The sequence below is a fragment of the Neopsephotus bourkii genome, unplaced genomic scaffold, assembly GCF_033783945.1.
Source record: "Neopsephotus bourkii isolate Nb327-2 ecotype Australia unplaced genomic scaffold, CSIRO-AGI_Nbou_v1 NB_1526, whole genome shotgun sequence".
NCBI classification, from domain to species: Eukaryota; Metazoa; Chordata; class Aves; order Psittaciformes; family Psittacidae; genus Neopsephotus; species Neopsephotus bourkii.
Window position 1 is genome coordinate 415,016 of NW_026902002.1, and position 22,910 is coordinate 437,925.

A 22,910-nucleotide genomic window follows, 5' to 3' on the forward strand; every position below is an offset into this window, starting at 1 on the left:
TTCAAATAGGGGTATCTTCTGCTCAGCCCCAATGCAGTAGGAGGTGAAACAGTCTCAAACCATGCCTGTCTCATCTGTAGAAGTTACTGTAAGGAAGCTCTAAAATATGTATCCAAAGCCCTAAAGAAAGGACTTTCTTCTTTGGGAAAACACGGTGTTCCCTTCACTGTCAAATTCAAAATAGCTCTTCAAGTTCTGAGTTGGCTCTAACATTGCACAAAATATCCCTGTGTCATATACCAGTCCTAACACATACTGCTGGAGTAAGTTACTGCTAGCAGTTGTGGCACAGTCTGTTAGCTAAAAGAGTACGCTGTTGGAAATCTATACACCTCGCAAGGTGTGTTTCTTTATTTTTGTTTCACTGAAAAGAGAGATATTTTGATCAAAAGCCATTTCCTGGCGTTGGAGATTTCATGCAGTACAGATGACCCCTGAGTGAGCTCTCTGTGAGATGCCACATGGAAATGTAAAGTGGTGATGTGGGACCTCTGCAGATGAGGCTGGGGTATCTCACCTGTGTTGGTGTCTTATTAAGTGTAAATAACCACTGCACAACTTAAAGTTCAGTTAAACCGACCTGCTTAGAGAGGTTCCATACTGCTGTTGCAGTCATTGGTAAAGCAACATCTCAAAAAGTAAGGTAGCCAATTACCTTTTTAATTAGGTATTTCTGTAGAGGTTTATACATGTTGTCTTATAGAAGAGAACATTGCATTAAAATAGCTCTATTCTGATATACAAATTACATATTTTCTGTAAAGCAAGTCATAAAACAAGAGAACACCATATATAAGATTTTGATTTCACTGGGGAACTGTTCCTAGTAATAAAGAGCATATAGAGGTCACTCTACCACCGGGTTTATTTGGTTTGAAAAATATAAAATAGTTTGTCCATATGGTCTTATGTTACCTAATTGCTTCATCTAAAAAGAATGTAGGGTTGTGTATCTTAACTCCATGATTTGTGTAACATTTTAAGAAGGGACTCTTTTTGTGGGATTTGGATTTTACTGGCTTAATTTTAGTGGATACCAGTTACATCCTAGTTTACAAAAACAGCTTATTTTTTCTGACTTTTTAATAAAGGATCTGACATGCAGGGTAGTCAGTGTTAACTTGTTCCATGTTTGAAAATTTAAATATGTGAAGATAGCAGGATTTTTTTTTCTATTGGTGCTGCCAGAAGGCTGAGTTTTTGTTTTTTTTTTTGTCACTGGAATTTAATTGCATTAAATTAACAAAGCTTTTTTTCCCCTTTTTCAGGCAGATTCCAGATTAAAAGCTCTTAATGCAACATTCAGAGTGAAAAACCCAGACAAGTAAGATTCCACATCCTTCTTCCCTCACTCTCCCTTTTCCAGTTACAACTGTAACTTCAGATGACAGAATACTCTACCTCCTTAGTATACATTCAGAAAAGAAAACTTATCTTTCAGCACTTCAAATCTTAACAGAAGCCCAGTAAGGAGGCAGTGTGAAAAGGTTTGATAAATCCTGTTTCTAGGAGCAGGAAATACTCGGAAAGATGCCATCGCTTTATGCAAAATGAGTCTTTCATTTTAGTTAGATTAAAAGAAAGAGACAAAAAAACCCAACAACCCAGGCCCAGAAAAAGAACCTCTTAATATTTGTTTGCAAAGGGATCTTTCCAAGCGTGAACAGAACACAGATTGATAGTAGGTCTTTCCAAAAATCTGCTAGTGTACAATTCTGGATGCATGCACCCTGGTGTTACAGTTCATAGTTTTCTTCAGTATGCCAATTTTCACAGATGCTTTTGGAAGTTCCGAGGTCAGTTCAGCTCTGTTGCAGGTTAGGAAGCTCTGGGACAGGCACTAGAGCAATCTGCTGGATGAAAATACTGGTTAGAAATGTCAGGATATGTAGTGGGAGGTTGATCACACCCTAGGTGATGTGGGAAGGGTAAAGCGAAAGTTTCTACTTCTGCAGTAGTTAGAAAGTATGCAGCGGTAGGGTCAAGAGATGTTGCTCTTTGCAGCATCTTTGCATCTGTAAGCAATGGAGACCTATACAAACTGCTTTGCTGGGTTCCTCTGCTATCCAGTAGTGGCAATAGAAGATGCATGTGCCTGACTGCTTTCTGTTGTCTGTTTACTTTGTACTTCCCTAGCATCTATGGGTATTGTATGAAGGATGTTAGAGGGTACATGCATTTCTGAACCTCTCTATAGACTTATCTGTGACTTGGTCCAGTCCTTCCTTTTTATTGTGCTTGTTTGTACAGCCTTCTGTGGCAGCAAGGAAGCTTCTAGCTAGCATTTAATATAAAAGACAACATTTACATATGAGATCAAATGACAGTGATTCTCTCATTATCTGCAGGTATAATTGGACCCTTGTTTGAATGCTTCATCCTCAGTCATTTTCATCTGTGGATAGTGGGAGTTAGCTTTTCCTGTTTTCATGGCAGGGAAACTTTGCCAGTAGTCTGAATGTAGGCATAAGGGGACAAGACTGGTTAAGGCTGAGATGAAGAATGTACTGTTACATTTTGAGGTAACTTAATGTTTCAGGAAAGGAAAGCTATTGTAAGAAGTGACTTGGTAAAAGGCAGGAAAAGAGTTAATACAAGGAAAACATGAGAAAGGGCTTGTAACAGAAACAGTCCTAGAGTGTCTGTCTCTCAGCAGAGACCTCTTACAGCACTGAAGAGATATGACACATGCTTTCTATTGTATTGTGCCAGCTGCATAGCTTCCAAATTGAACTTTTGGATACACGTTGTTTAATAAATAACTGAGAGCATAACTTCTGTGGGGGTCTTGTTTTGGTTTGGTTTAATTCTGGGGGAGCTTTTTAGTATACAGTGTGCAGCTCTAATGGGAGGAATAGTGCCTTGCTCTGCCTAGTACACTGATGCTTGAGCTGTCTGGAATCTGTCACCTTGACCTCCTGTGTTATCTTTGGTGCTTGTGTGACTGGGTGCTAAAATGGGTTTATCAAGCTCACCTTGCTGAAACGAGATCTGACTGCCGTGTGGAGTGTAGGCTTTCAGGATCCTGGACCATGAAGGGTTCAGGTGAAGAATAGCTGCAGCTCCCAGTCTGGGTTGCCTCACAGTGCTGTGGAGCCTCACCGTTCAGCCTAGGGCAGCGTGAGGAGCTTAAACAGCTGAAACAGTGCTACTCTATGAGGTCAAATGTAGACTGGAAACTAAACCTCTTCCTGTGGGGAGCAATTAATATCTTCAGTTGTGACATTTTATTGGTGATAAAAATATGGTATTCTGGTATTTAGAGATAAATTCGTATTTACTGCAGAACTATGATTTGGCTTCATGGCACCTATCGTCTTGTTCTCTTTATGTGCTTTAATCAAAACAATAGGTTTCTTTTTGGTGAAAGATTTCTTTACAGAGCCCTAAATCCTTTCCTAAGGGAGATTTTTTTTTTTTTTTAAAGTAGGTCTTCTTTTTTTCTGTCTGGTTACTCAGACGAGTGACTTGTTCTTTAGTGAACAGTTCTGTTCTTATAATGCCTTCCTTCACAAAACAGGAAAATGGCATTGCCCTCCCTGATGTAAGGAGGAGTACTAGTACTGCTGAGCAAAATGCATAAAGTAACTTACATTCAAATGCTGTCTGCTGTAAATGAAATTATCTTCTTTGCCATTACCAAGAAAGATATTTTTGAGAAGAAGCCTGGTGGTGTTTCTACAGAAATGTGACCTGATCTGTTTTTCATTTGTGTCTGAAGCTCTACTTAATAGCTCAGTTAAATATCTTGACTGTTGGTAATGTTGCAGAACCAGTAAAACCAAATGAAAAGTGCTAGTTAAAAAAGCCTCAGTTACTGAGTGTCAAAACTGTGTCTTTTTTCACACTCCTACTGTTATGCACTGGAAGGTAAATGTCCCTTTTGTGTGCCGCACCAAACTCAGTTTGGAAATTGCTTTATAATGTTTGGGGGGGGGGGGGTATTTGTTTTTATTTTGGGGTGGGGGGTTGGTTGGTTTGGTTTGTGTGTTTTTTGTTTTTGGTTTTTTTGTTTTTTTATTATTAAAAAACCCCAGCAAGTAGGACTTGAGCACCTACTTGAGAATTAAACCTTTGACTGGCCACACCACCAGGTTCTTAGGAACAGTTTTTCCTGAAAAATTATGTTCGTAAAAATTTTAGTCTTCACAGAAGGTTGGCAAAAGTAACATTGCTTTGGTTTATGCTTTTCTGAGACAGTAAAAAGAAGGCAGCTTGATTCTGCAGTAGTAATTTTTTAATTATTATTATTATTTTATCTTTTAATGGAGGGGGAACTGGCACAGGAGAAGCTATATTGCTGCCAGAGTCCAGGATACTGAAAATCCTCTTAGGTTTCCTGACTCCGGCCTTCAGGGAGTACAGCATTCCTTAAAGCTTTCTTGCCACAAAACAGGATAAATAAAACTTTTCATTATAAATTTCTGGAGTGGAAAAGGGAGTCTTCCGGAGCTGAAGGCATGCTTTTTAATCTTTTATTTTCAGTTCAATTATTTCAAGTATCTTCACTGTACGTGTCTGCAGCTGTCCGACACACAGCCCTGGTGCATATTTTATAAAGTGTAAACTGAAGAGATTGCTCTCTAAACCCCACTGTGCAGATCAATGACTACATTTATTTTTCCCATACAGTTTCTCTGCTGCCTCTTAAATCTTTTTATGTACTTTAACCCTGTGTGTGTCATGATCTTATAACGATGCTTCTTTGAGAGCAAAAATACTAGAAATGGCAATAAAGCTTTTGCTTCCTGAATTTAAGGATGAGAATATTGTAGGGGAAGACTTCCTTACAGGGGAAGGAGAAGTGTTAAATGAAAAAACCCTGAATTTCATACTTTGCCACCCAAAACAAGTGACCTGGCTTACTTCAGTAAGACCTCTTGGGTACAAGCTATTCTGGAATAAAAAGCCTGACTGTGTGCCTGTAGTGGGAAGAGGGATGTAGCTTTTGAGGCTTAAATATCAACCTGGAAAGGTTGATATTTTTGAGGCTTAAATATCAAACCTGAAAAACCTTCATCTCTTATTCCTTGATTCTGGTTGTTTTCTTGCATGTTTATTTTCAGATCATTGTTTAGTAATTTAGGTAATGCCGTTCTTGGCTTCCCATTTGGGTGAAACGCATTTTCGGGTACCAGAGTAGGTCATGAGTTAGACTTGTGCATAGTAGGGAGGGTTCACATAGACAGAAGTGGCTGTTGCGTGGATTGATTGGTTACCAGTCAAAAGAAAAGCTGTGACAACTGATTCATCTTTGTCATTAGCATAAGCTAAATGTATCAACTTAAACTACCACCAGGGCCTAACTGGGGTGGTTCTTTCCTTCAGTAGTGGCAGACCAGCAGTGTGTATATGATCACTTGCAGTGGGTTATCTGACTGGTACCCTATTAAGATTGTAGTGATTTGATGGCTGTTAGCCGTGTGTGACTCCTGCGCAGGTACAAGTCTCAATAGGGTTTCACCTGTAACTGCTTAGAGTTACTGAATGGATTAGCCTTAGAGGAATTGTGATAATTGTGAATTTTTCCTCGGGCTCCTGAAAAGCTGTGCTTATAACTGGCTAGATGGCAGCTTGAAAGTAAAGTTTCTTTGTCAGGTCAGAAATGTGAGCAAGTTATTATTAAGAAGTATGCTTCAGCAGATTTTGGCTTTGTACTTATTTGAAACTTTCCTGTTAACTAGTGCTTGCTTTTATAAATCCTGTTTAAATAGAAGAAAAAAACCCCACCCCACTAATATAGATGTAGTAATTTAAGTTAACTACTTTTTATTTCACAAAATTTTTATCTCTTGAATTGCTCTGAACCTTCACTGATTGCATATAAAGAAAATAGCAGTCATGCCAGTGTTGGATGGTTCGCTTTAGGGAAACTAAACTCTGCAGTCACCTCTTTTAGGAGTCTTCAGCTAATTTCACTTCAACATAATCCAGGCTCTGTCTTGCTGGCTGTAGTGTTGTGGCTCTATCTTGCATTCTGTGAAAGCTTGCTTTCATGATGGCTAATGATGTACTATCTGTTTCCTGCTCCCAGGAGATTTACTGAGCTAAAACACTATAGCGATGAACTGCAGTCTGTCATATCACACCTTCTGCGAGTCAGAGCTGTAAGTATTTCCCATGTGTGTCGTGACAAATAGTATAATTTATTTATAAGGCAGTATTTCTTGTTTAGTCGGGAGAACAGGAGTATGTGTTCTAGAACAAGGGCAGTTTCGCCTGAGGGAGTCCAGCTCTGGAGTGTGGAGCAGGAGGTGGCAAAGGGGTGCTGCTTTGTACATATTTGAGGGAAAGGAGTTCCAAATATGGTTGAGTTTGACAGTCATTGGAGGAGTAAACGCATCCATGTTGCTAATTTGCCCTTCCCATGATGGCCGTGTATCAGATGGATAGATGGTTTTGAAGAAAATTGAGATGTCTGCTTCTCTCTATTTAGGAGACAAGTTGCTTTTGCTGGATGTCTGGGCTGTGAAGGGCCTCAAAAGATGGTTTTCTGGTCAGACATATAATCCTTTGTTTTCCAGCTCGTAGTATGAATCCTGTATGCTTCACAGAACACTTTCTTTTTTTGGCTTGTTCTTCAATCTGTAATGAATAATGTTCTTTCTAATGATGAGAACAATTGTGTCATGCATCAAAGTACTCCGTGGGTTGAGAATGGATTGAGAATTTTTTTTTTCTCCTCAAGTCACAAAAAGGAAATAGGAAATTCCAGTAATGAGCATGATACTGGTTTTTAGTATCTTCAACAGAGATTTAACTTTTAATGGAAACTGGCAGAAAGGACAGTAATGGATTGCCCTGTTGAGCTGAGGTCCTTGAGAGATTTAATCACTGGTGTTCTACTGACAGTGCCTTTTTTTCCTCAGGGCTACGTGTATGAGATCTGATGGGCAATTTGCTTATGTTTTCTTTTTACTGGTGTGACAGAGCAATTCAGTAACTCTTACAGAACTTCAGCCTCATTCATTGGTACATCACAATTGCAAGGGCATTATCTAGACTACAGTTCACACTTCAGGGTGTACATGTGGTCTTTCCTTCTGAGGTTCTTGCCAACACTTTAATGCTGGCTGCAACAGGTACCGACTCTCCCACCAGCTGAAACAACATATCCAGCTAGAGCAGTAAGTTCTGGAATGGATAGCTCATTTCTTTTCCTTCGTTTCACTGAGCTGGGTGGAAAAATCAAGTCACATAGAATTTTACGGAAGATTTCCCTACGATCTTGATGTCAGGATAGACTTTTGTCTTGCCGTCTTTATGTTAAATAAGCAATTGTGTGTATAAATCTGTTTTTTTTTGTTTTTTTTTTTGTTTTTTTTTTTGTTAAAGGATGCCTTATATCTTGTTATCAAAAACTGAAAGTAATTTATTTGTGGTCTCCATAGGCATATCCTATAAATAAGTGATTCCAAAGCAATACATGAAACACTAGTTTTCCATATAGCCTTGATTGTGACTTCAGTCTTCAAAGACTTAGTGCTGTTGATTTTTTCTTCAGTAGGGGATTAGATTAGATTTAGGCTGTTTTACCTGTGTAAAACATTAAGGCTGTAGCTTGAAGTATATATATAGGTTTTCACAAAGTAACTGCACTTGATGACCAAAACCTAACTCTAAAATGTTTCAGAGAGTAGCAGATCGGCTGTATGGTGTCTATAAAGTCCATGGCAACTATGGAAGAGTATTCAGGTAAGAGTTCATCCAGATTTTAAATACATACATAGAGAGATAGAAGGGAATTTGTTCGTTATGTTACTATGCTTTTGAAAAGTACATCCAAAACATTTCAGTGTCTACCTTGGAAAACTTCATACTGCAGTCCTAATGATATTTCTGTGTTGGATATAGTGCTCCCTGGATTGCCTGAGCTGAGTCTCTAGTGGGAGACTTCAGCTTTTTGTTTTGTATTCCAGACCTGTGGGGCTTTTGCTGTTGTGTTGGCATTCTGTTTCTTCAAAAAATAATTTAGTACCTATTTTCATGCAGTTGTCTCTGAAAAGCTTCTAGGTCCTTTTAGCAGTTAAAAATCAACAACTGTATCTATGGAGTTCTTAAAGCAAATTTGCCAGTCGTTTTTTTGATTTATATGAGTGTATTGCATGCTCAAGTTTTCCATCTCACTGGAGAATTAAAGAATCTAAACTTCTGGTTAAGGGAAACCTCCTGCTTCTACACACTGTTCAAGTGCTAAATTTAATTCTCTGGGTTAATGGATTGCAGATGTCTTTCTCATTGGGGGTTTTAAAATGAAATTAGGTGTAGTTCTGTAATAACACAAAGACAAACAAATGTCAACATCAGCTGAGTGGAATGTTTATGAAAAACTGAAGGGCAGAATAGATGCGTTAGACATAAATTGTGTTAAATATAAGGGGACCCCCTCCTTTTTTTGTTGTAAAGAATTGTGGGTGTAATTCTTGTAACTAAGAAATCTTGTAAGGCTTCACAAAGCTGAAAACACAAAATTGCAGTGTACATACTTAGATGTCTGGAACCAGTCTTGCTATCTTTATTGTAGCTCTGTTTCCTTCTATATCTAAATGATCTTCCTAATGTGAATAGATAGTTGCAGTAATGAAGTGGTTTGTAAACTGTTATTTTTTTAATTAATAGAACTAAACAGGAGTCTGCTGGGAAAATAGAAAACAGCATACAGCAAATGGTTTCAAGATCAGTAAAATGCTTGCAAATGTCAAATCCCACCTTCTCTTTTCTGGAATGACGGGCTTCCATCTGATGTGTAGCAAGTCTGGAAGGCTTAGCTTCTTCTCAATGAGCATGTTAGACTAAATTCTGGCTTAGAAAGTTCTGTCCCTCCCCTTTTTAAGTGCAAGGTAGTGGTGTTTGGGGGGCATGGTGTGGGTGTGTGTTTGTGGGGTTTTTGTTTGTTTGGTTTTAATTGAGTTGTAGGTATTTAACTGAGACATTCTAATCAATAATAATCTCAAACCTAAGTATGCTTGTAAGGATGAGTTTAGGTGTCAGGGACAGTTGTTTAACAGACTGTCGTAAATAAACTTGCCACATAGTCCGTGTTCCTCCTTAGAGGAAAAAAGTAGTTTGGCCAGGTTTAGCTTTGAGGCAGTTTCCATTCAGGTGTCACCTGGAAAGAAACTATATACAGGATGTAGCTTATTAACTTCCCTTACCCTTCATGTGTGATGTTGTTTCTCGTTTGTTTTTCCTACAGTGAGTGGAGTGCAATAGAAAAGGAGATGGGGGATGGGTTGCAGAGTGCTGGCCACCACATGGATGTGTAAGTACTGACTGAATATCTGATAGTTTGATGTAAGCCAGATGTGGAACTCTCCCTCTTTCCTCTCTTTTCCCTCAACCCCAAAGTACATACAGGTAGAGTACAGAGAAAGTTGGGGGTGCATTATTTTTAGGTATACAGTGTTTCTGTGATTTGGATGCAGGCACAATTTTAGCATCCATGTACTGTATTAAGTAGCTCAAAAGGTCTCAGGAGAACCAGAGGGTTTTCTTTTTTTATTATTATTTTGAAATTGTAGAAGTGTTTGGAATCCTTCCAGTTTTTCTTTTAAGCTACTATGCCAGAAACTGGTGGAATACAACTTTAATGTACTGCAGCCCTGATGAGATCCGTTTGGTTTTGATAGCAGCATTTTGTACCATGCAGTAGATGGTACACAGATTTGGACTTAATTACAGAGAATTAAGAAATTTAATTAATCAGCATCAAAACTCCAGTGTATTCTTGAAACAAATACTGACTGAAAATAATAAAGTAGAGAATCCTCCCTCTTTGCATCTTTAGAGTCAGTTGGCAGAGTATGCAAAGCACAGCCTTCAAAATAAGAGTCTAGCACTTCAGAGTGCTCGCAGAAGTGGTATTCTAGGCTACTGCTCTCTGCTTTTCAGGTAGTCATATACAGTAAGTGAAACAGTATAATTTTTCATCACGCTGATTCCTCTTCTATAATTGCTCAGTACAGATAAGTAACGACTCCAGCAAGAGATGGAAGCTGCTTGACACTTCATACAGTATTTTTTACTGATAAAGTAGAATTTGTGTGGAACTCAAGTTCCCAGTTTTAGTTTGCAGTGCACATTTATGTATGTACTACTGCCTGGTTGTTATTGGTGCTATGCCTTATTAGGTGAAAGGATTTGAAGTGCTGTCCCAAACTGCCCTCAGGTTCTTCAGAAAAATTTGTTTTTATCAGATTTTTAAGAATTTGAAACCCTCTGAACAATTTATTCACACTTCTGTATTTTGGCTAACATCATGGTTTGCAAACCAAAAAAGCTATAGTGTTTTTTTAGGTGGAGGGCTCTGGTGAGAAGAAATGGAGAACGCATTCTGCTTTCAGAGGCAAATAATGGAAGTAGAGATGGAATACAATGTTAAGCACCTTCTGCAGTATGCACAAATTGAAGAGCTAATGAAAACACAGTATAATATAGGGGAGTTAAGGAGGCACAGAACAGGTTTTGGATACACCACACTAAGATGCGTAATTTTAGTGTGCGTTGGTTAGAAATGTGTAACCAACTAAAAGAAGTGGGTCATACTTCTCAGTCAGGAGGCTGAACCCTCTCCACATATCTGAGATGTTTACTATTTCTGACTGTAACACAGTTAGGGTTAAAGATCTAAGGTAATGGCAGCTAGTTTCTGTGTAACTTTAATCGCTGCATGAAGTCTGAGGTAGCTTTCATTGTCATCATTTCTGCTCTTGCACTCTCATACAACAATAATCTCTTGGTGACAAGCAAGAAGTAGCAGCTGTGAGATTGAGGAACTCAGTTCAGTGACCCATGTGGTCTCCTACTAGTGAAGTTTATATCTATGATCTCTTGAAAGTATAACTTACCAGTCCAGTTACCATTCCCATAACATTAGACAGGATTTTACTGTGACAGAAAGCTACTTCAAGAAGTTTGCCTAATATAGATGTTAAACTTCAAGACTAATTTAATTATCCTCTATCTAGCCCATATGTTGTAGTCTTTACTAGATGTTTGTTTAAACTTTCAAGTTGTTATTGTTTAGTATGATCTAAAACTGCTTAATATTTGGAGAAGACATCCCAAAGCTTCTCTGGGTGTGTGCTGTATATAACAGGATGAAGTTTGCTGAAGTGATAGAAAACAGAGTATGCTGAGAAAGCTTGAATGAATGGCTGTAATTCTGGCATTTAAAAGATGAAAGAAAAAAATGCTGGACCTTTGGCTTCTGTCCTTTAGTCTCTTAATGAGAGATTCTTTATCTTTGTATCAACTAGACTGTCATTGCAGGCTGAACCAGTCTAAACCCAGGGTTTAGCTGATGATTCCCATGAAGAGTGGGAACATGTTAGGTACCTTTGCAACTTACTGCAGTGTCTCTTCATACGATTTTCTCTGGTTTGCCTACCTACTTAGGACAACCCCATATTTCACTTCAGCTTAGGCAGTCAGAAATATAGCTTGTCTTATTACTTTTGGGGTTTGGTTTTTTTTGGGGGGGGGTTGGTTTTGGTTTTTTTTGGGGGGTTTTGTTTTTTTTTTTTCTGGTTGGTTGGTTTGGTTTTGTTGGTTTTCTTATTTTGTTTCTCAACTCAGACTTCCATGTCACTATGAAAACCATGTCCAGGTAAGGTGGGTTTTGCTTTGCTGTTTTTTTTTGTTTGATTTTGGCAGAGGAGCTCTGCCACAGATGGGCTCTGCCATAGATGAACTCTAGCACTGCTTTAAACTTAGAACTTACTTGTGAATGAAATGTGGTCCGTCTGCTGCCCTGAAAAATCTAACTATTGGACTTAAGAACTTAAAAATAGAGAGGGTAAGCCACTTATGACCTGTGTAGCTGTAGGATGTTTTCAGAACAAGTATATTTTTCAGCAGTTGAGCATCTTCCTTACTTTGATTCATAATGTGAATTCTTGTTCTGCCTGTTCTTTTTCCCTTCTGCTTAAACTGATCTGCTGTTGCTGGTCACTTCATGTTATACTTATTTACCACTAATAGCCTTGGTAGGACTTTTGCTGGGTGTGCAGTCTCTTTTATTTTGCAGAGCATCAAACCAACTCAGCTTTCTTGCAAACTTACAGAATTAATGAACAGGTGGGCATGTCTACAGCTTTTTCTCAGTATTCCCATTTTTCCAGCTATTCTGCACGTAGCTCTTTGAAGAACCTTACTGCCTATGCTCTATCAAGCATGCCTGAGGATGACAACTTCCAGCAAGAGGGTTTTCCCTCAGATACCTCCCTTAGATTCCCAGGGTTTTAAGTAACCTTTTTGTTCCTTTTAGAGCTTGCAGGATTTTGTGTTCTCTCCCAAGTCACATTACCAGTTACTGTTCAGCTTGAAACTGCCACTTTTTTCATAGAGCCAGTTACTGGAGAGGCACAGGAAGAAAGGGAAAAACCTCAAAAGATTTAAAGCCAAGAGGTGCTGTAATTCACATTAGGGTCCCATTGTGCTGGTCACTAGACAAGTATGGGCACATGCTCACTTCAAGGAGCCTGCAGCTGTGTAGGGGATTGCCACATACTTGAGAATCCAGACTGAGTTAGCAGTATAAACGAAGGCATTTGTGATGAGATTTCAGTCATTCTGTTTATCTCCAGTGACACATGTTCTGTACTGTGGGCTAAAGTAGCATCCTGTTTCTGTCACAGTGCCAAGTGAGATGTGCAGTTACCTGTTAGCTGTAGGCCTGTTCCTGCAATTGTGTCAGGCAGAGTCATCTTGGTGAGTGTGAACTAGTTAAGTGCAGTCCAATAAGCAATATAAACTAGAAAAAGAAAGTGCTTTTTGCCATTTTTAGGAGACATCAACCTAAACAACAAACCTCTTACTGAATACAAGACCTGTGAAGTTGGCCCGAGCCCTTGTACTTTAGGTTTCTTCCTAAAAGGAAGGTTTAAATTTCTTGTTGCTTGGAATTGATATGCCTGACTTACACAGCAGACAAAGCAACAGACTTTCAAGGAGCTGAAGGACGTAAAGTTGCGGTGTTCAGAGCACCCCTGTGAGTTCTGTCATACTCGAGCTGAATAATGAACAATGAAAGCAGCCTCTTTGCTTTTCAGAAAGCACATCGTTCAAGTTCCTGTACCTTAATGCTTTAAGCCTTGCAGGATTTCTTCTGCACCATGTCTTTCTTGCCTTGGTGCTGCCTATTGACAGTCCACTGAAGGAATAAATTGTTTTTCTCTCCTTTAACAAAAACTGCCTCATCTTCAGCAGGAAACTTACGATTGATTTTGTACTTGTCAAAAGATTCATTGTAGTTAACAACCAAAGAAATGGTCCTGCAGGAATGTTTGCATTAGCTGATTCAGAGCTTAATTAAAAGCAAGCAACCCTTTTTGGAAGTGCCTTTCACTGTTTTACTCTGTGACTAGTGTTTCTGTCAGACAGGTGTCTTCTGTTGTTACTGTATGTGTAGTCCTTAAAGGTTAAATTAAGGGACTTTATATTTAACCATGCCTGTTTTTCACCAGGTATGCAGCTTCTATTGATGACATACTGGAAGAAGAGGAACATTATGCGGATCAGCTGAAAGAATATCTCTTCTATGCAGAAGCACTACGGTATGTACATCCGTGTATAGCTCAAATGGAAGCTGTAGTCTTTTTCTCTAACATTGTGTTGGTATGAATTGAGTTTGATACACTGTTCTCTAAGAAGGGTAAAATTCAATGTTGTGGAGTCTGCATGTTCTCGCCTTTTAGTTTGCTTACTCATATTCGATTGCCATGCAGGTGGCAATATAAACTAGAACTGAGCTGATAACTAGTGAAATAACAGAAAGGCTACAATCAGTATACTGTGAAAGGTAATGCTGTTTATTCCTCTCTTGAGGCACTAGAACAGATTGCCTGAAGAAGTGGTAAAGGCTTCATCCATGGTAGTGTTCAAGGCCACGTTGGACAGAGCCTTGGGTGACATGATTTAGTGTGAGCCATTCCAGCCCATGGCAGGGAGGTTGGAACTAGATGATCTTAAGGTTCTTTCCAACCCTAACCATTCTATGATTCCCTTGGCTTCTCATATAATAGTGCCACAATACACTAAAAGCGTCAGTTTTCAAACAAGATAGGTTAAACAAAGCTGCTACAACCATTACAAACTCCAGCAAGTTTCAGAGTGTCCTATGTAACTTTAATTTGCTGTACAATATTGTGGATCTAAATAGTGATTTATCAGCTTAATTTTTTAAGTTAGCCTTTAGAGAGCAGTTGTCCTTTACAAGTGTGGAGAGTAAAGCAAATTGCTTTATGCTGTAAGCCTGAAGTTATTGTTCAGCGCCAGCCCATGGAGAACAGCTCTTGGAAAGGTCCAGTGATGCTGTAGAGAATTGGGTTGGTGAGTGTGATGGCTGCTGTGTGGGAACTGAGTGCGCTAGTAGCCTCTCCTGGGAGACGAATGTGCATCTGGCTGTGGAGTACGGATGTAGTGTTGTCAGCCCACACAGGACTGGGACTTGCTGCAGGTGGCCAGAGAAAATTCTCCTCTTTTCCAGATGAAAGGCACTATATGAATCTAGGAGCACAATTTCTTATTTCATTGTTTAAACTGTGAAGAATTTGTGATCTAATGATACATTGCTGCTGTGACAGGTACCATCTCCAGGTACCTTTTGTCATAGTTGTGATTTTTCTGTAATGTATTTTGAATAAAGCTATTTTGCAGTGGTGTCCTCAAGTAGGTGGTAGGGCTTGCATTGCTGAGTGTGTCCTGGAATGAGTCTGAAAAGAGGAACAGAATGCTGCTGTACTAAGGACTTTCTTTATACTTGGATCCAACCTTGCCTAACTACAGCATTTGCAGCGTTATGCTTTCTGTGATAAGGATGCTGAATTTGAGCTAGATAAATAGCAGAATGTGCTGCCTGCCAAAAAAAAAAGAAAAAAAAAAGGGGGGAAAAAAAAAAAAAGCATGATGCCGGAGTATTATGTGCAGTTCTGGTGTCCTCAACATAAAAAGGAATGGAACTGTTGGAACAAGTCTAGAGGAGGGCCATGAGGATGATCAGGGGGCTGAAGCACCTCCCATATGAAGATAGGCTGAGAAAGTTGGGGCTGTTCAGCCTGGAGAAGAGAAGGCTGCGTGGAGACCTCATAGCAGCCTTCCAGTATCTGAAGGGGGCCTGTAGGGATGCTGGGGAGGGACTCTTCATTAGGGACTGTAGTGTTAGGACAAGGGGTAATGGGTTAAAACTGAAACAGGGGAAGTTTAGATTGGATATAAGGAGGAAATTCTTTCCTGTGAGGGTGGTGAGGCACTGGAATGGGTTGCCCGGGGAAGCTGTGAATGCTCCATCCCTGGCAGTGTTCAAGGCCAGGTTGGACAAGGCCTAGGGTGATATGGTTCAGTGTGAGGTGTCCCTGCCCATGGCAGGGGGGTTGGAACTAGGTGATATTAAGGTCCTTTCCAACCCTAACTATTCTATGATTCTATGATTTGTGAAGTTTGAATTTAGGGAGACGTAGCAAAACAAGTATTATGTGACAGAGCTTTCATTTCTTACTTTTCAGGGCAGTTTGCAGGAAACACGAACTGATGCAGTATGACTTGGAAATGGCTGCACAGGACCTAACATCAAAGAAGCAGCAGTGTGAGGAGCTGGCAACAGGAGTGAGTCTTTTTCCACTTTCTTCTCCAAGATGCCTCGTTTTTTAAATTTATTTTTTCTTTGAGCCAAGTTACTTAGAATGACATTTAAATGGCACTAACATGCTGGCTGCTGCTAAGAAGAAGTGGTATCATATGAGCTGTAAGCATCTAAGGTTTTAAACTGACTTGGTTCTTGGTGACGTAAGCTGTTTGTACCAAACTTCTTTTATTGAATTCTGAGCAAGTAAAGGGTTACAGGAAATATGACCTGAGCAGAATAACGTGAACAACTCTATCTTAAAGGTCAAAACATTGGGAATTATGAAAGGATTCCTCTGCCTTTTGAGAGGTGGATGTTACTCATATATGCTGTTAGTCCCTTTTATATGGAAGATAATGTTACAGAAAACATCATCTGAAAGTGGTAATTTTAAAAAAGTGCTCAGACTTCTTAATATTGCTGTTGAATCTATTGATGGACTACTTTATGGCTTTTCTTTCTCATACAGAACGCAAGGCATAGTTTCCTTCCTACTTCTGTAGGAAAACTGCTCTGAAAGGCTGCCTGTATCAGTAGAATAACTCATTTATGGTCCCATCCACGGATCAGCCTTGAAGAGTTTGAACATCAAATTACTGCCTTCCCACTTCGCTCGAGCTAATATGAGCCACCACACGTCTCATAAGTTACCTATTAATGAAAATTTCATTCATGAATTGGAAGTAAAAGCAAAAAAGTCAGCTGAATAATAAGCCCAAATGCTGTTAAAAATCACATAATGTCTTGTGGCTGTGCTCAGGAATCCCAAACCTAGAGTGTCTCTGCTTTTTGTAGACTGTGAGAACGTTCTCCCTGAAAGGGATGACCAGCAAGCTCTTTGGGCAGGAAACCCCTGAGCAGAGGGAAGCCAAGTTAAAGGTTCTAGAAGAGCAGATACAGGAAGGAGAAGAACAACTGAAGTCTAAAAATTTGGAGGGCAGGTAAATGGGCTTTCCTTTTTCAAAGAAAACACAAGGCTTGTCTTAGCAAAAGTCCTTGACTGGTGCATTTGAAGGTGTTTGCATTTTATAAGTGTTTTTAATATATTCTTGGTGTTTATGAGCTGTCTATAAAAGCTCCTGTCAGCTGCAAGTTGTGAAATAAAGTACAGTACATGTAGTTAGCTTCTGGTCTGAGTGTATGGGTTATGTAAAACCTGATGACTTTCCCAGTTACTGAGCCTACTCTAATGACTGACTTGCATGCTTTTATGTTCAGCTAGTAATTTGTTTAGCAGGTGGGCTTGTAGGTCTGCAACTGAATAGCCTAAGACTCAAAAGCTGATTTGCTGCAAATACAGTATTTAATTTGGTTTATGTGGATGGGGCCTGAGCTCATATTCTGCAACTTCTTATATGGAGGACGACAAACTCCTGTTTCAAAGAGACTGGAAGTTCTCACAAGTTGTGTTTGAGTAGCTGCTTCTTGGTACTCTAATGAAATATTCTTCAGGAATGCAAACATAGAATCATAGAACGGTTAGGGTTGGAAAGGACCTTACATGTAAAACAGGAGCTAACATTCCTAAAGCAATGTGATTGTGTCAGCACACGTTCATTGTGTAGCACAAGGGGTAAAGATGGGATCTCCTAATATGTTAGGATTAGAGCTGGAAAGATAATAGTAGTTCATGAAGACTTTCAGTAAATGCAATTTCTTAATCATTTTGACAGAAGTACTGGAGATGTGCTTTTGTAGCTCTGGAAGCAATTTTCAAGTGAATAATTGTACCTATAGTCCAGCAAAAATGAAAGCTATGAATTACAGAAATCTACTTCCATTTTAGTTAAGGAGATCTAAAGACATATTCCCCAAACCAACAAAATTCCTGAAGTGAATTAAGTCAAATTTTCATTGTGTTTGTTGTACTTAAATGTCTCGCATCCTGATGACAGGCAAGTTTTCACATTGGAAAGACTTAAGATTTTGACTTGACTATTGAAAAAGAAACATGCAATGTTGTATGTGCTGAATGTTAGCATGGATACGTGGTTACCCCAACAGAATCTGAGGGAAAAAGTGTATTCTGGATTATGCTGATTCTGTGTCAGTGATTCTTACTGGGGAAAAAAATCTTGACAGACCAACCAACCAGTCCGAACTCATCCTGTGAAACTGATTCTCTGTTTTCAAAACCTTAAGAAGATGTAGAATTAGGTAGTAGAGCCAGTTATAAAATGAAGCATGTCCTTTTTGTGGCATGCATAGTAACTACAGGACCTGGTTTACTGGCTGGAAGATGGGTTGTCATATATGGCTTGTCTGTTGAGGGTCCAAAGGAAGGGAGATGAGCAGAGGATGGAACATGTAAAACACTTGCTAACAGAAATAATTGCTTTTAATTCCAGAGACTTTGTGAAAAGTGCCTGGGCTGACATTGAACGGTTTAAAGAGCAAAAGAATCATGATTTGAAGGAGGCGCTTATAAGCTATGCTGTTATGCAGATTAGCATGTGCAAAAAGGTATGTTTAGTTTGTGAAAGGCCAGGCGGGTGTATTTATCATATCAGCAGGGGATCAGATGAAAACTTTCAATAACTAGGAACATTGCAGTCACAGAAGGTTGGAAGTCACTAGTGTAAAACCTCCCATGTATTCCATCCTACTGTAATTCAGTGACATGTTAATGTTGATATGTGTATATACACACACACACACATATATATATATATATGTATACACACACAAAGAGACATACATATGTATCTGATAGGCAGTGTGGTCCAGTTCCAGTGTGGTCTCTGCCTTATTCTTGCATGAAGTTTTTTGCAACTTTTTTATAGAGTCTTCTGTAGAAGGAAGTCTGTTGATGAGGTTTGCAAACAAAGTGTATTTCCACCTCTAGATGTTTAATTTTTTAAATTTTTTTTTTAAGGGAATTCAAGTTTGGACAAATGCAAAGGAATGCTTCAGCAAGATGTAATTATCTGGAAATGAATTCCTCCTCCAAGTGCCAGAGAACAGAAGCACAAATGTATAACACCAATGTTAAGTTGCTACGTGACTTACAAATCATGAAATAAATGAGTTGAGTGAATAGTTTTTCTTTCTGCTGATTGTAATTGTTACACAAGGACAAAAAGGACATGTCATTAAATGTTTAGCCCTGATTGCCACTTCTGTGGCATGTTTTATGTGCGGTAGCAAATAATTCAGGGGTTAGAGAGTTACTGAAAACTACAGCTCTGTACTGAGGCAGAGGTATAGGGAAAGCTATCCCAGAAAGTATGAACTGAACTGTTCTGAGACTTGTGAAACACCGTGCTCTCTAATGTGTAGATCACTTCCAGATGACTTTTTTTTTAGCCCTTGCTCTTTAGAATTTTTAATGCTCAAGGGTGCTTTGGTTTTATATCGGGACACACAGTTGTGTTCTTGAGGTCTACACCATAAAGAGGACAAAAAGTGAAATCCTATAATGCATAGGGTGCATATATAAATGCCTTTGCATGTCCATAAAGAAATGTGCTTTTCCAGAGTTCAGGTTAAGCAGTCTCAAACTCCTGAGATCTTTGAAACTCTCTACAGTAGAGGTGTTGTACAATGGTTTGATACAATATTCTGCATTTTTTCATTCCCACTTAAGTTTTGATATGGGCATTGGTTTCTTATCAAACTTCTTCCTGCAAGTAAAGGAGACTGGTATTCCAGCTGAGCAGCAAAACCAAAGTCAAAGCTGGTAAGGAGCAGATGCAACTTCTGTTTGGTTGTTTGGAACCTGTTTACACTAGACGTGAATCTGGGCTGTGGTACCTCTTCTTGTAACTGAAGTGGTTTGGTTCTTAAAGGAATAGTTATAATGAAGATGCTGAAATAAAAATCCTGGTGCAACTTCTGTAGTACTCAAGAGCAGTGATGTGCAGAATCCACAGTGAGATAAGGTGTCTGGCGCTTATAATGTTGTTTCAGTGTGTATGTGTGTGTATATATATATATGCACACCAGTATAACATGCTTAGCAGTTATAGGTACTTCTGTTGAATGTTTCCAGTTATGAAAAATGCCTACCATTGTCTGATACTGGTCTTTTTCTGTGTACTTACTTAAAGTTTCTGAGGTCTTGTGGAATTTGTCTGACTTGATCGCTAGTACTGAAGGAAGCTTTGTAAAATTCTGTTGAAAAGTCTGTACTTATTCTGGATTATAACACTTTTTTTTTTCTTTTTTTTTTTTTTTTTTTTTTGAGATACTCCAGGAAGTCCTTAACTGTTCTTTAAGAAGTTATCTAAATGTAGTTATGTAGTTACTGGTATGTCCCATGTTACTCTGCAGCATTTCTTTTCTATAAAATCATTGTAAAGAATTCATAGGCCTCGTGTGTGTACACTACAGCTTAAAACTCTGAGGTAAAATGCTGGTCACCCTGGTAACCTGTGTTGGCTTTATCAAAGCATGTGACAGTGACACTTCTGGCCGAGAGACAATGTTGGGCAGAAAGAAGTCTTGCCGTTTAACACTTACAAGGAGAAGCATTGTTTCGTTCAAAGGTTGCATATCCAGCTCTGATACAGGCTAAAGGACTCTTACATTCCAAACCAAGAAGTTGCACGCTTGATGTATTCAGTAAACCTTCGGAAGGACTGGTGCCTTAATACAATACCATGAGGCGCTCAGAGTAGGTATTTTTCATGCACTTTGATTTTTGGTAGAACTTTCTGGTGCCTCTTTCCACATTTCACTTGCCTGTATAGCTTATTCAATGTATTAGTATGCCTTTTTTTCCTTGCTAGTTGTACTAAATCTAAAAAGGGAACAAAACGGTTCTTGTAAGTTTTGTGCCAAATAAGCTAAATAAAATTGCTCTTTGATATTTTTGTTATGTTGGTTTTTTTGACAACATGCTGTCTTCCCAATCTGACAATTGCTCTCCAGTTTCTCAAAGTGAGTTCCTGTCCATCTTGGCTTTCAGCTGGCTGATTTGCCTTTTAGGTGAAGAACATAGTGCTAAGGTCAAAATTAGATGCTTTTTACAAGCAGCTTTGATCCCCGCTTTGTTTTTTCCCAGACAAAACTAGCTTTCTGAATTTCTTGTGTCTTCATCGAGGTAGGAGAAGATACATTTGAACAGGGTTTGCATTGTTTGACAGAAATTGGGTGAAAGGTGATTTAAGGATAATGTCCAATAACTTCTTTTATTTCTGCTGTTTCCAGGAAAGCATTGTGTGTGGTCTGTGTACTTGTGAATCTTGGCAAACAGTTACGGTTTCTCCCCCTCTTTTAGCTTTTTAACTTCTTAAGGGGAAATAATCTAATTAATGGCTATTTCCATGTGCTTAATAGAGTCCACATGACACATGCACACTTGTGAAGTGTGCATTTTCCCAGTTACAGTTTGTATTTAACTTCTGTAACTCAATACGTTTTGCCTCAACAAGCTTCCTTCAGTTCTTCAGTAAACATTGGTGGAAGGCCTCGAGAATAATAGCAGGTAGGTAGACATTTTAACTTTAATCTCTGTGATTATATGAAGGAGTTCACCTACATGAATGATGTGATTTGCAGATGGAGCTGTTGCTTCTGTCCCAGGAAGCTTTGTTTGGTGGTTTATCACTGCTCATGGTATCCCTGACTTTGATGTGTCAATATATTTTAGTTGCTACTGTTTGCTCCTGAAATGTAGCTAGGGCAAGGGAGCCAGCTGAAATGGAATGATAAAGTATTTTTATGAACTCCTTTTTTAAATGTTATATTATTTCAGTATCTGGCATCTCAGCCAAAGCAGAGATAACCCACCAGCGGTGTGCAGGGAATGCCTTGGCAAGCACAGAGCAGATCTCGGAGCTGGAGTTCTGCCTGAGGAGCTTGCCTCCTCCTGCAGGTGAGCCAGAGGGATGTGGCAGCTGCTGCCAAAAGCACGGCAGAGCAGTGGAGCAAGGCTGAAGTCCTGAAACACCTGATTGTGCTGTAAGCACTGTATCCTGGGATGAGACCCTCTATTTTTGTGCATGATTCTCCCTACCACTTAAATTCTCTTGTGCATTTTAGTTGAAGAAATGAGAAAAGCTTTCTAATATCCCCTAAAGGGTTACAGGGAAGGAATTTGTCTTAATTCCCCACACTTGTCATGAAATGGCCTGGCAGGGCTCTAATTCATGTTTCCTTATCCCCCTGTTCTGCATATCTGTGGTGCCTATGTCTTGTATTTGCTCCTAGAGCTCTGTGGGGGAGCGCAGTCTGGGTAATGAAAACCCTCATACAGGGCTGCAGCAGAAATAGTGCAAAGAAGTGAAATGAGAGCTAGTGAAATGGGAGCACAGGTTTTGGTGCCAAATCCAAGTACAGAAAACTTGCATATCACCAATGAAAGCAGTTGCCTGTGTAAGCAGTCACTTTGCTGCTGCCGCAAACTCAAGGTCTGCTCTAAGCCTTGTGGTTTGAGCACTCCTGCCTCGCGGGTTCCCTTCTGCTGCCACAGCAGAGCTTGGATTTCTAGGGGCAGCGGCATCTCACCAAGGATGTGACCTCTCGGTCCAGCTCCTTGGGACTCTGGGAGAGTAACTTGTGTGAGCTGCTTCCCTCTAGTGGGTGGCCACCGGGGAAGACAGGGGCGGTGGGCACAGGAATGGCTCTCTTTAAATGGCAGAGGCTTCATTGTCATGCAAGCTGAACCAGAGAAGCTTTTCCTACGTCCTCTGCAGTACAATTGCAGTGAGCACCTCCTTCTGCCTTGGGCAGTCTGGAGAGCCACAAGTTCCTGCATAAAAAAAAAAGATTGTGACTCTTTGGCTGCCGATTTCTGAAGCTTCTTGGTACAACACAGTGTTATCAAAAGTGTTTTGCAATTGTGACTTCTGTAGGGTCAAGTGCAGAGGGGAAGCATCTGTCTTTCTGCCTTTTAGTTGCTTTTGAATGGCTTACATTGACTGGCCTTCCCAGTGCTGAATTTTGTATTTACTTTTTTTTTTTTTTTTAGTATGTTTTTGCTTTGACTGGTTACAGAAGGTATCTAAAACACAAATCAAAGCTGAATTGGAAAGGATCTTGGGTGGATTTGGAGGAAAACAACTCCAGACAATAGAAGTACGGAGTGTTTGGAGGTAAGGGGAGAGGGCATCACGCTGGGTGAGGCAAGGAGGGGGTTAATCTGCGTGTGAGGGCAGACAGGGTTTTTGAGGAGAGATGGTCGAGAGGTGAGGAGGAGACAAGAAAAAGTGAAGAGACAGAAGGGAGAGCCGAGGTGGGATGGGTGGAAGCACTGGAGAGGAGAACAGATGGCAAGCTGCTGTACCTGTGCGCTGGGCTGGGCAGGAGGGGAAAGCAGCGCTGTGCAGCCCTTGTTTTGGAGGGG

General features: G+C 39.7%; 1 protein-coding gene and 1 long non-coding RNA gene across 3 annotated transcripts in view; one reads left to right on the top strand and one right to left on the bottom strand.

Moving 5' to 3' along the window:
* Positions 1–20,430, top strand: part of SNX4 (sorting nexin 4) — a 36,498-nt gene extending 16,068 nt beyond the window's left edge. For both annotated transcript variants that reach the window (XM_061370000.1, XM_061370001.1), the window contains 9 exons: positions 1,269–1,324; positions 6,035–6,107; positions 7,634–7,695; positions 9,197–9,262; positions 13,467–13,556; positions 15,504–15,603; positions 16,418–16,563; positions 17,971–18,085; positions 18,498–20,430. In XM_061370000.1, coding sequence (XP_061225984.1) covers positions 1,269–1,324; positions 6,035–6,107; positions 7,634–7,695; positions 9,197–9,262; positions 13,467–13,556; positions 15,504–15,603; positions 16,418–16,563; positions 17,971–18,085; positions 18,498–18,545 — 756 coding nt within the window. In that variant the 3' untranslated portion in view covers positions 18,546–20,430. The remainder of the gene's footprint in view (positions 1–1,268; positions 1,325–6,034; positions 6,108–7,633; positions 7,696–9,196; positions 9,263–13,466; positions 13,557–15,503; positions 15,604–16,417; positions 16,564–17,970; positions 18,086–18,497) is intronic.
* LOC133221277 (uncharacterized) lies at positions 1,540–3,081 on the bottom strand. Its single transcript, XR_009727952.1, has 2 exons — positions 2,976–3,081; positions 1,540–1,853 (listed from the first exon to the last, which is right to left on the bottom strand). It is a non-coding gene; the product is annotated as an uncharacterized LOC133221277 (long non-coding RNA).
* Positions 20,431–22,910: the final 2,480 nt, after the last annotated feature.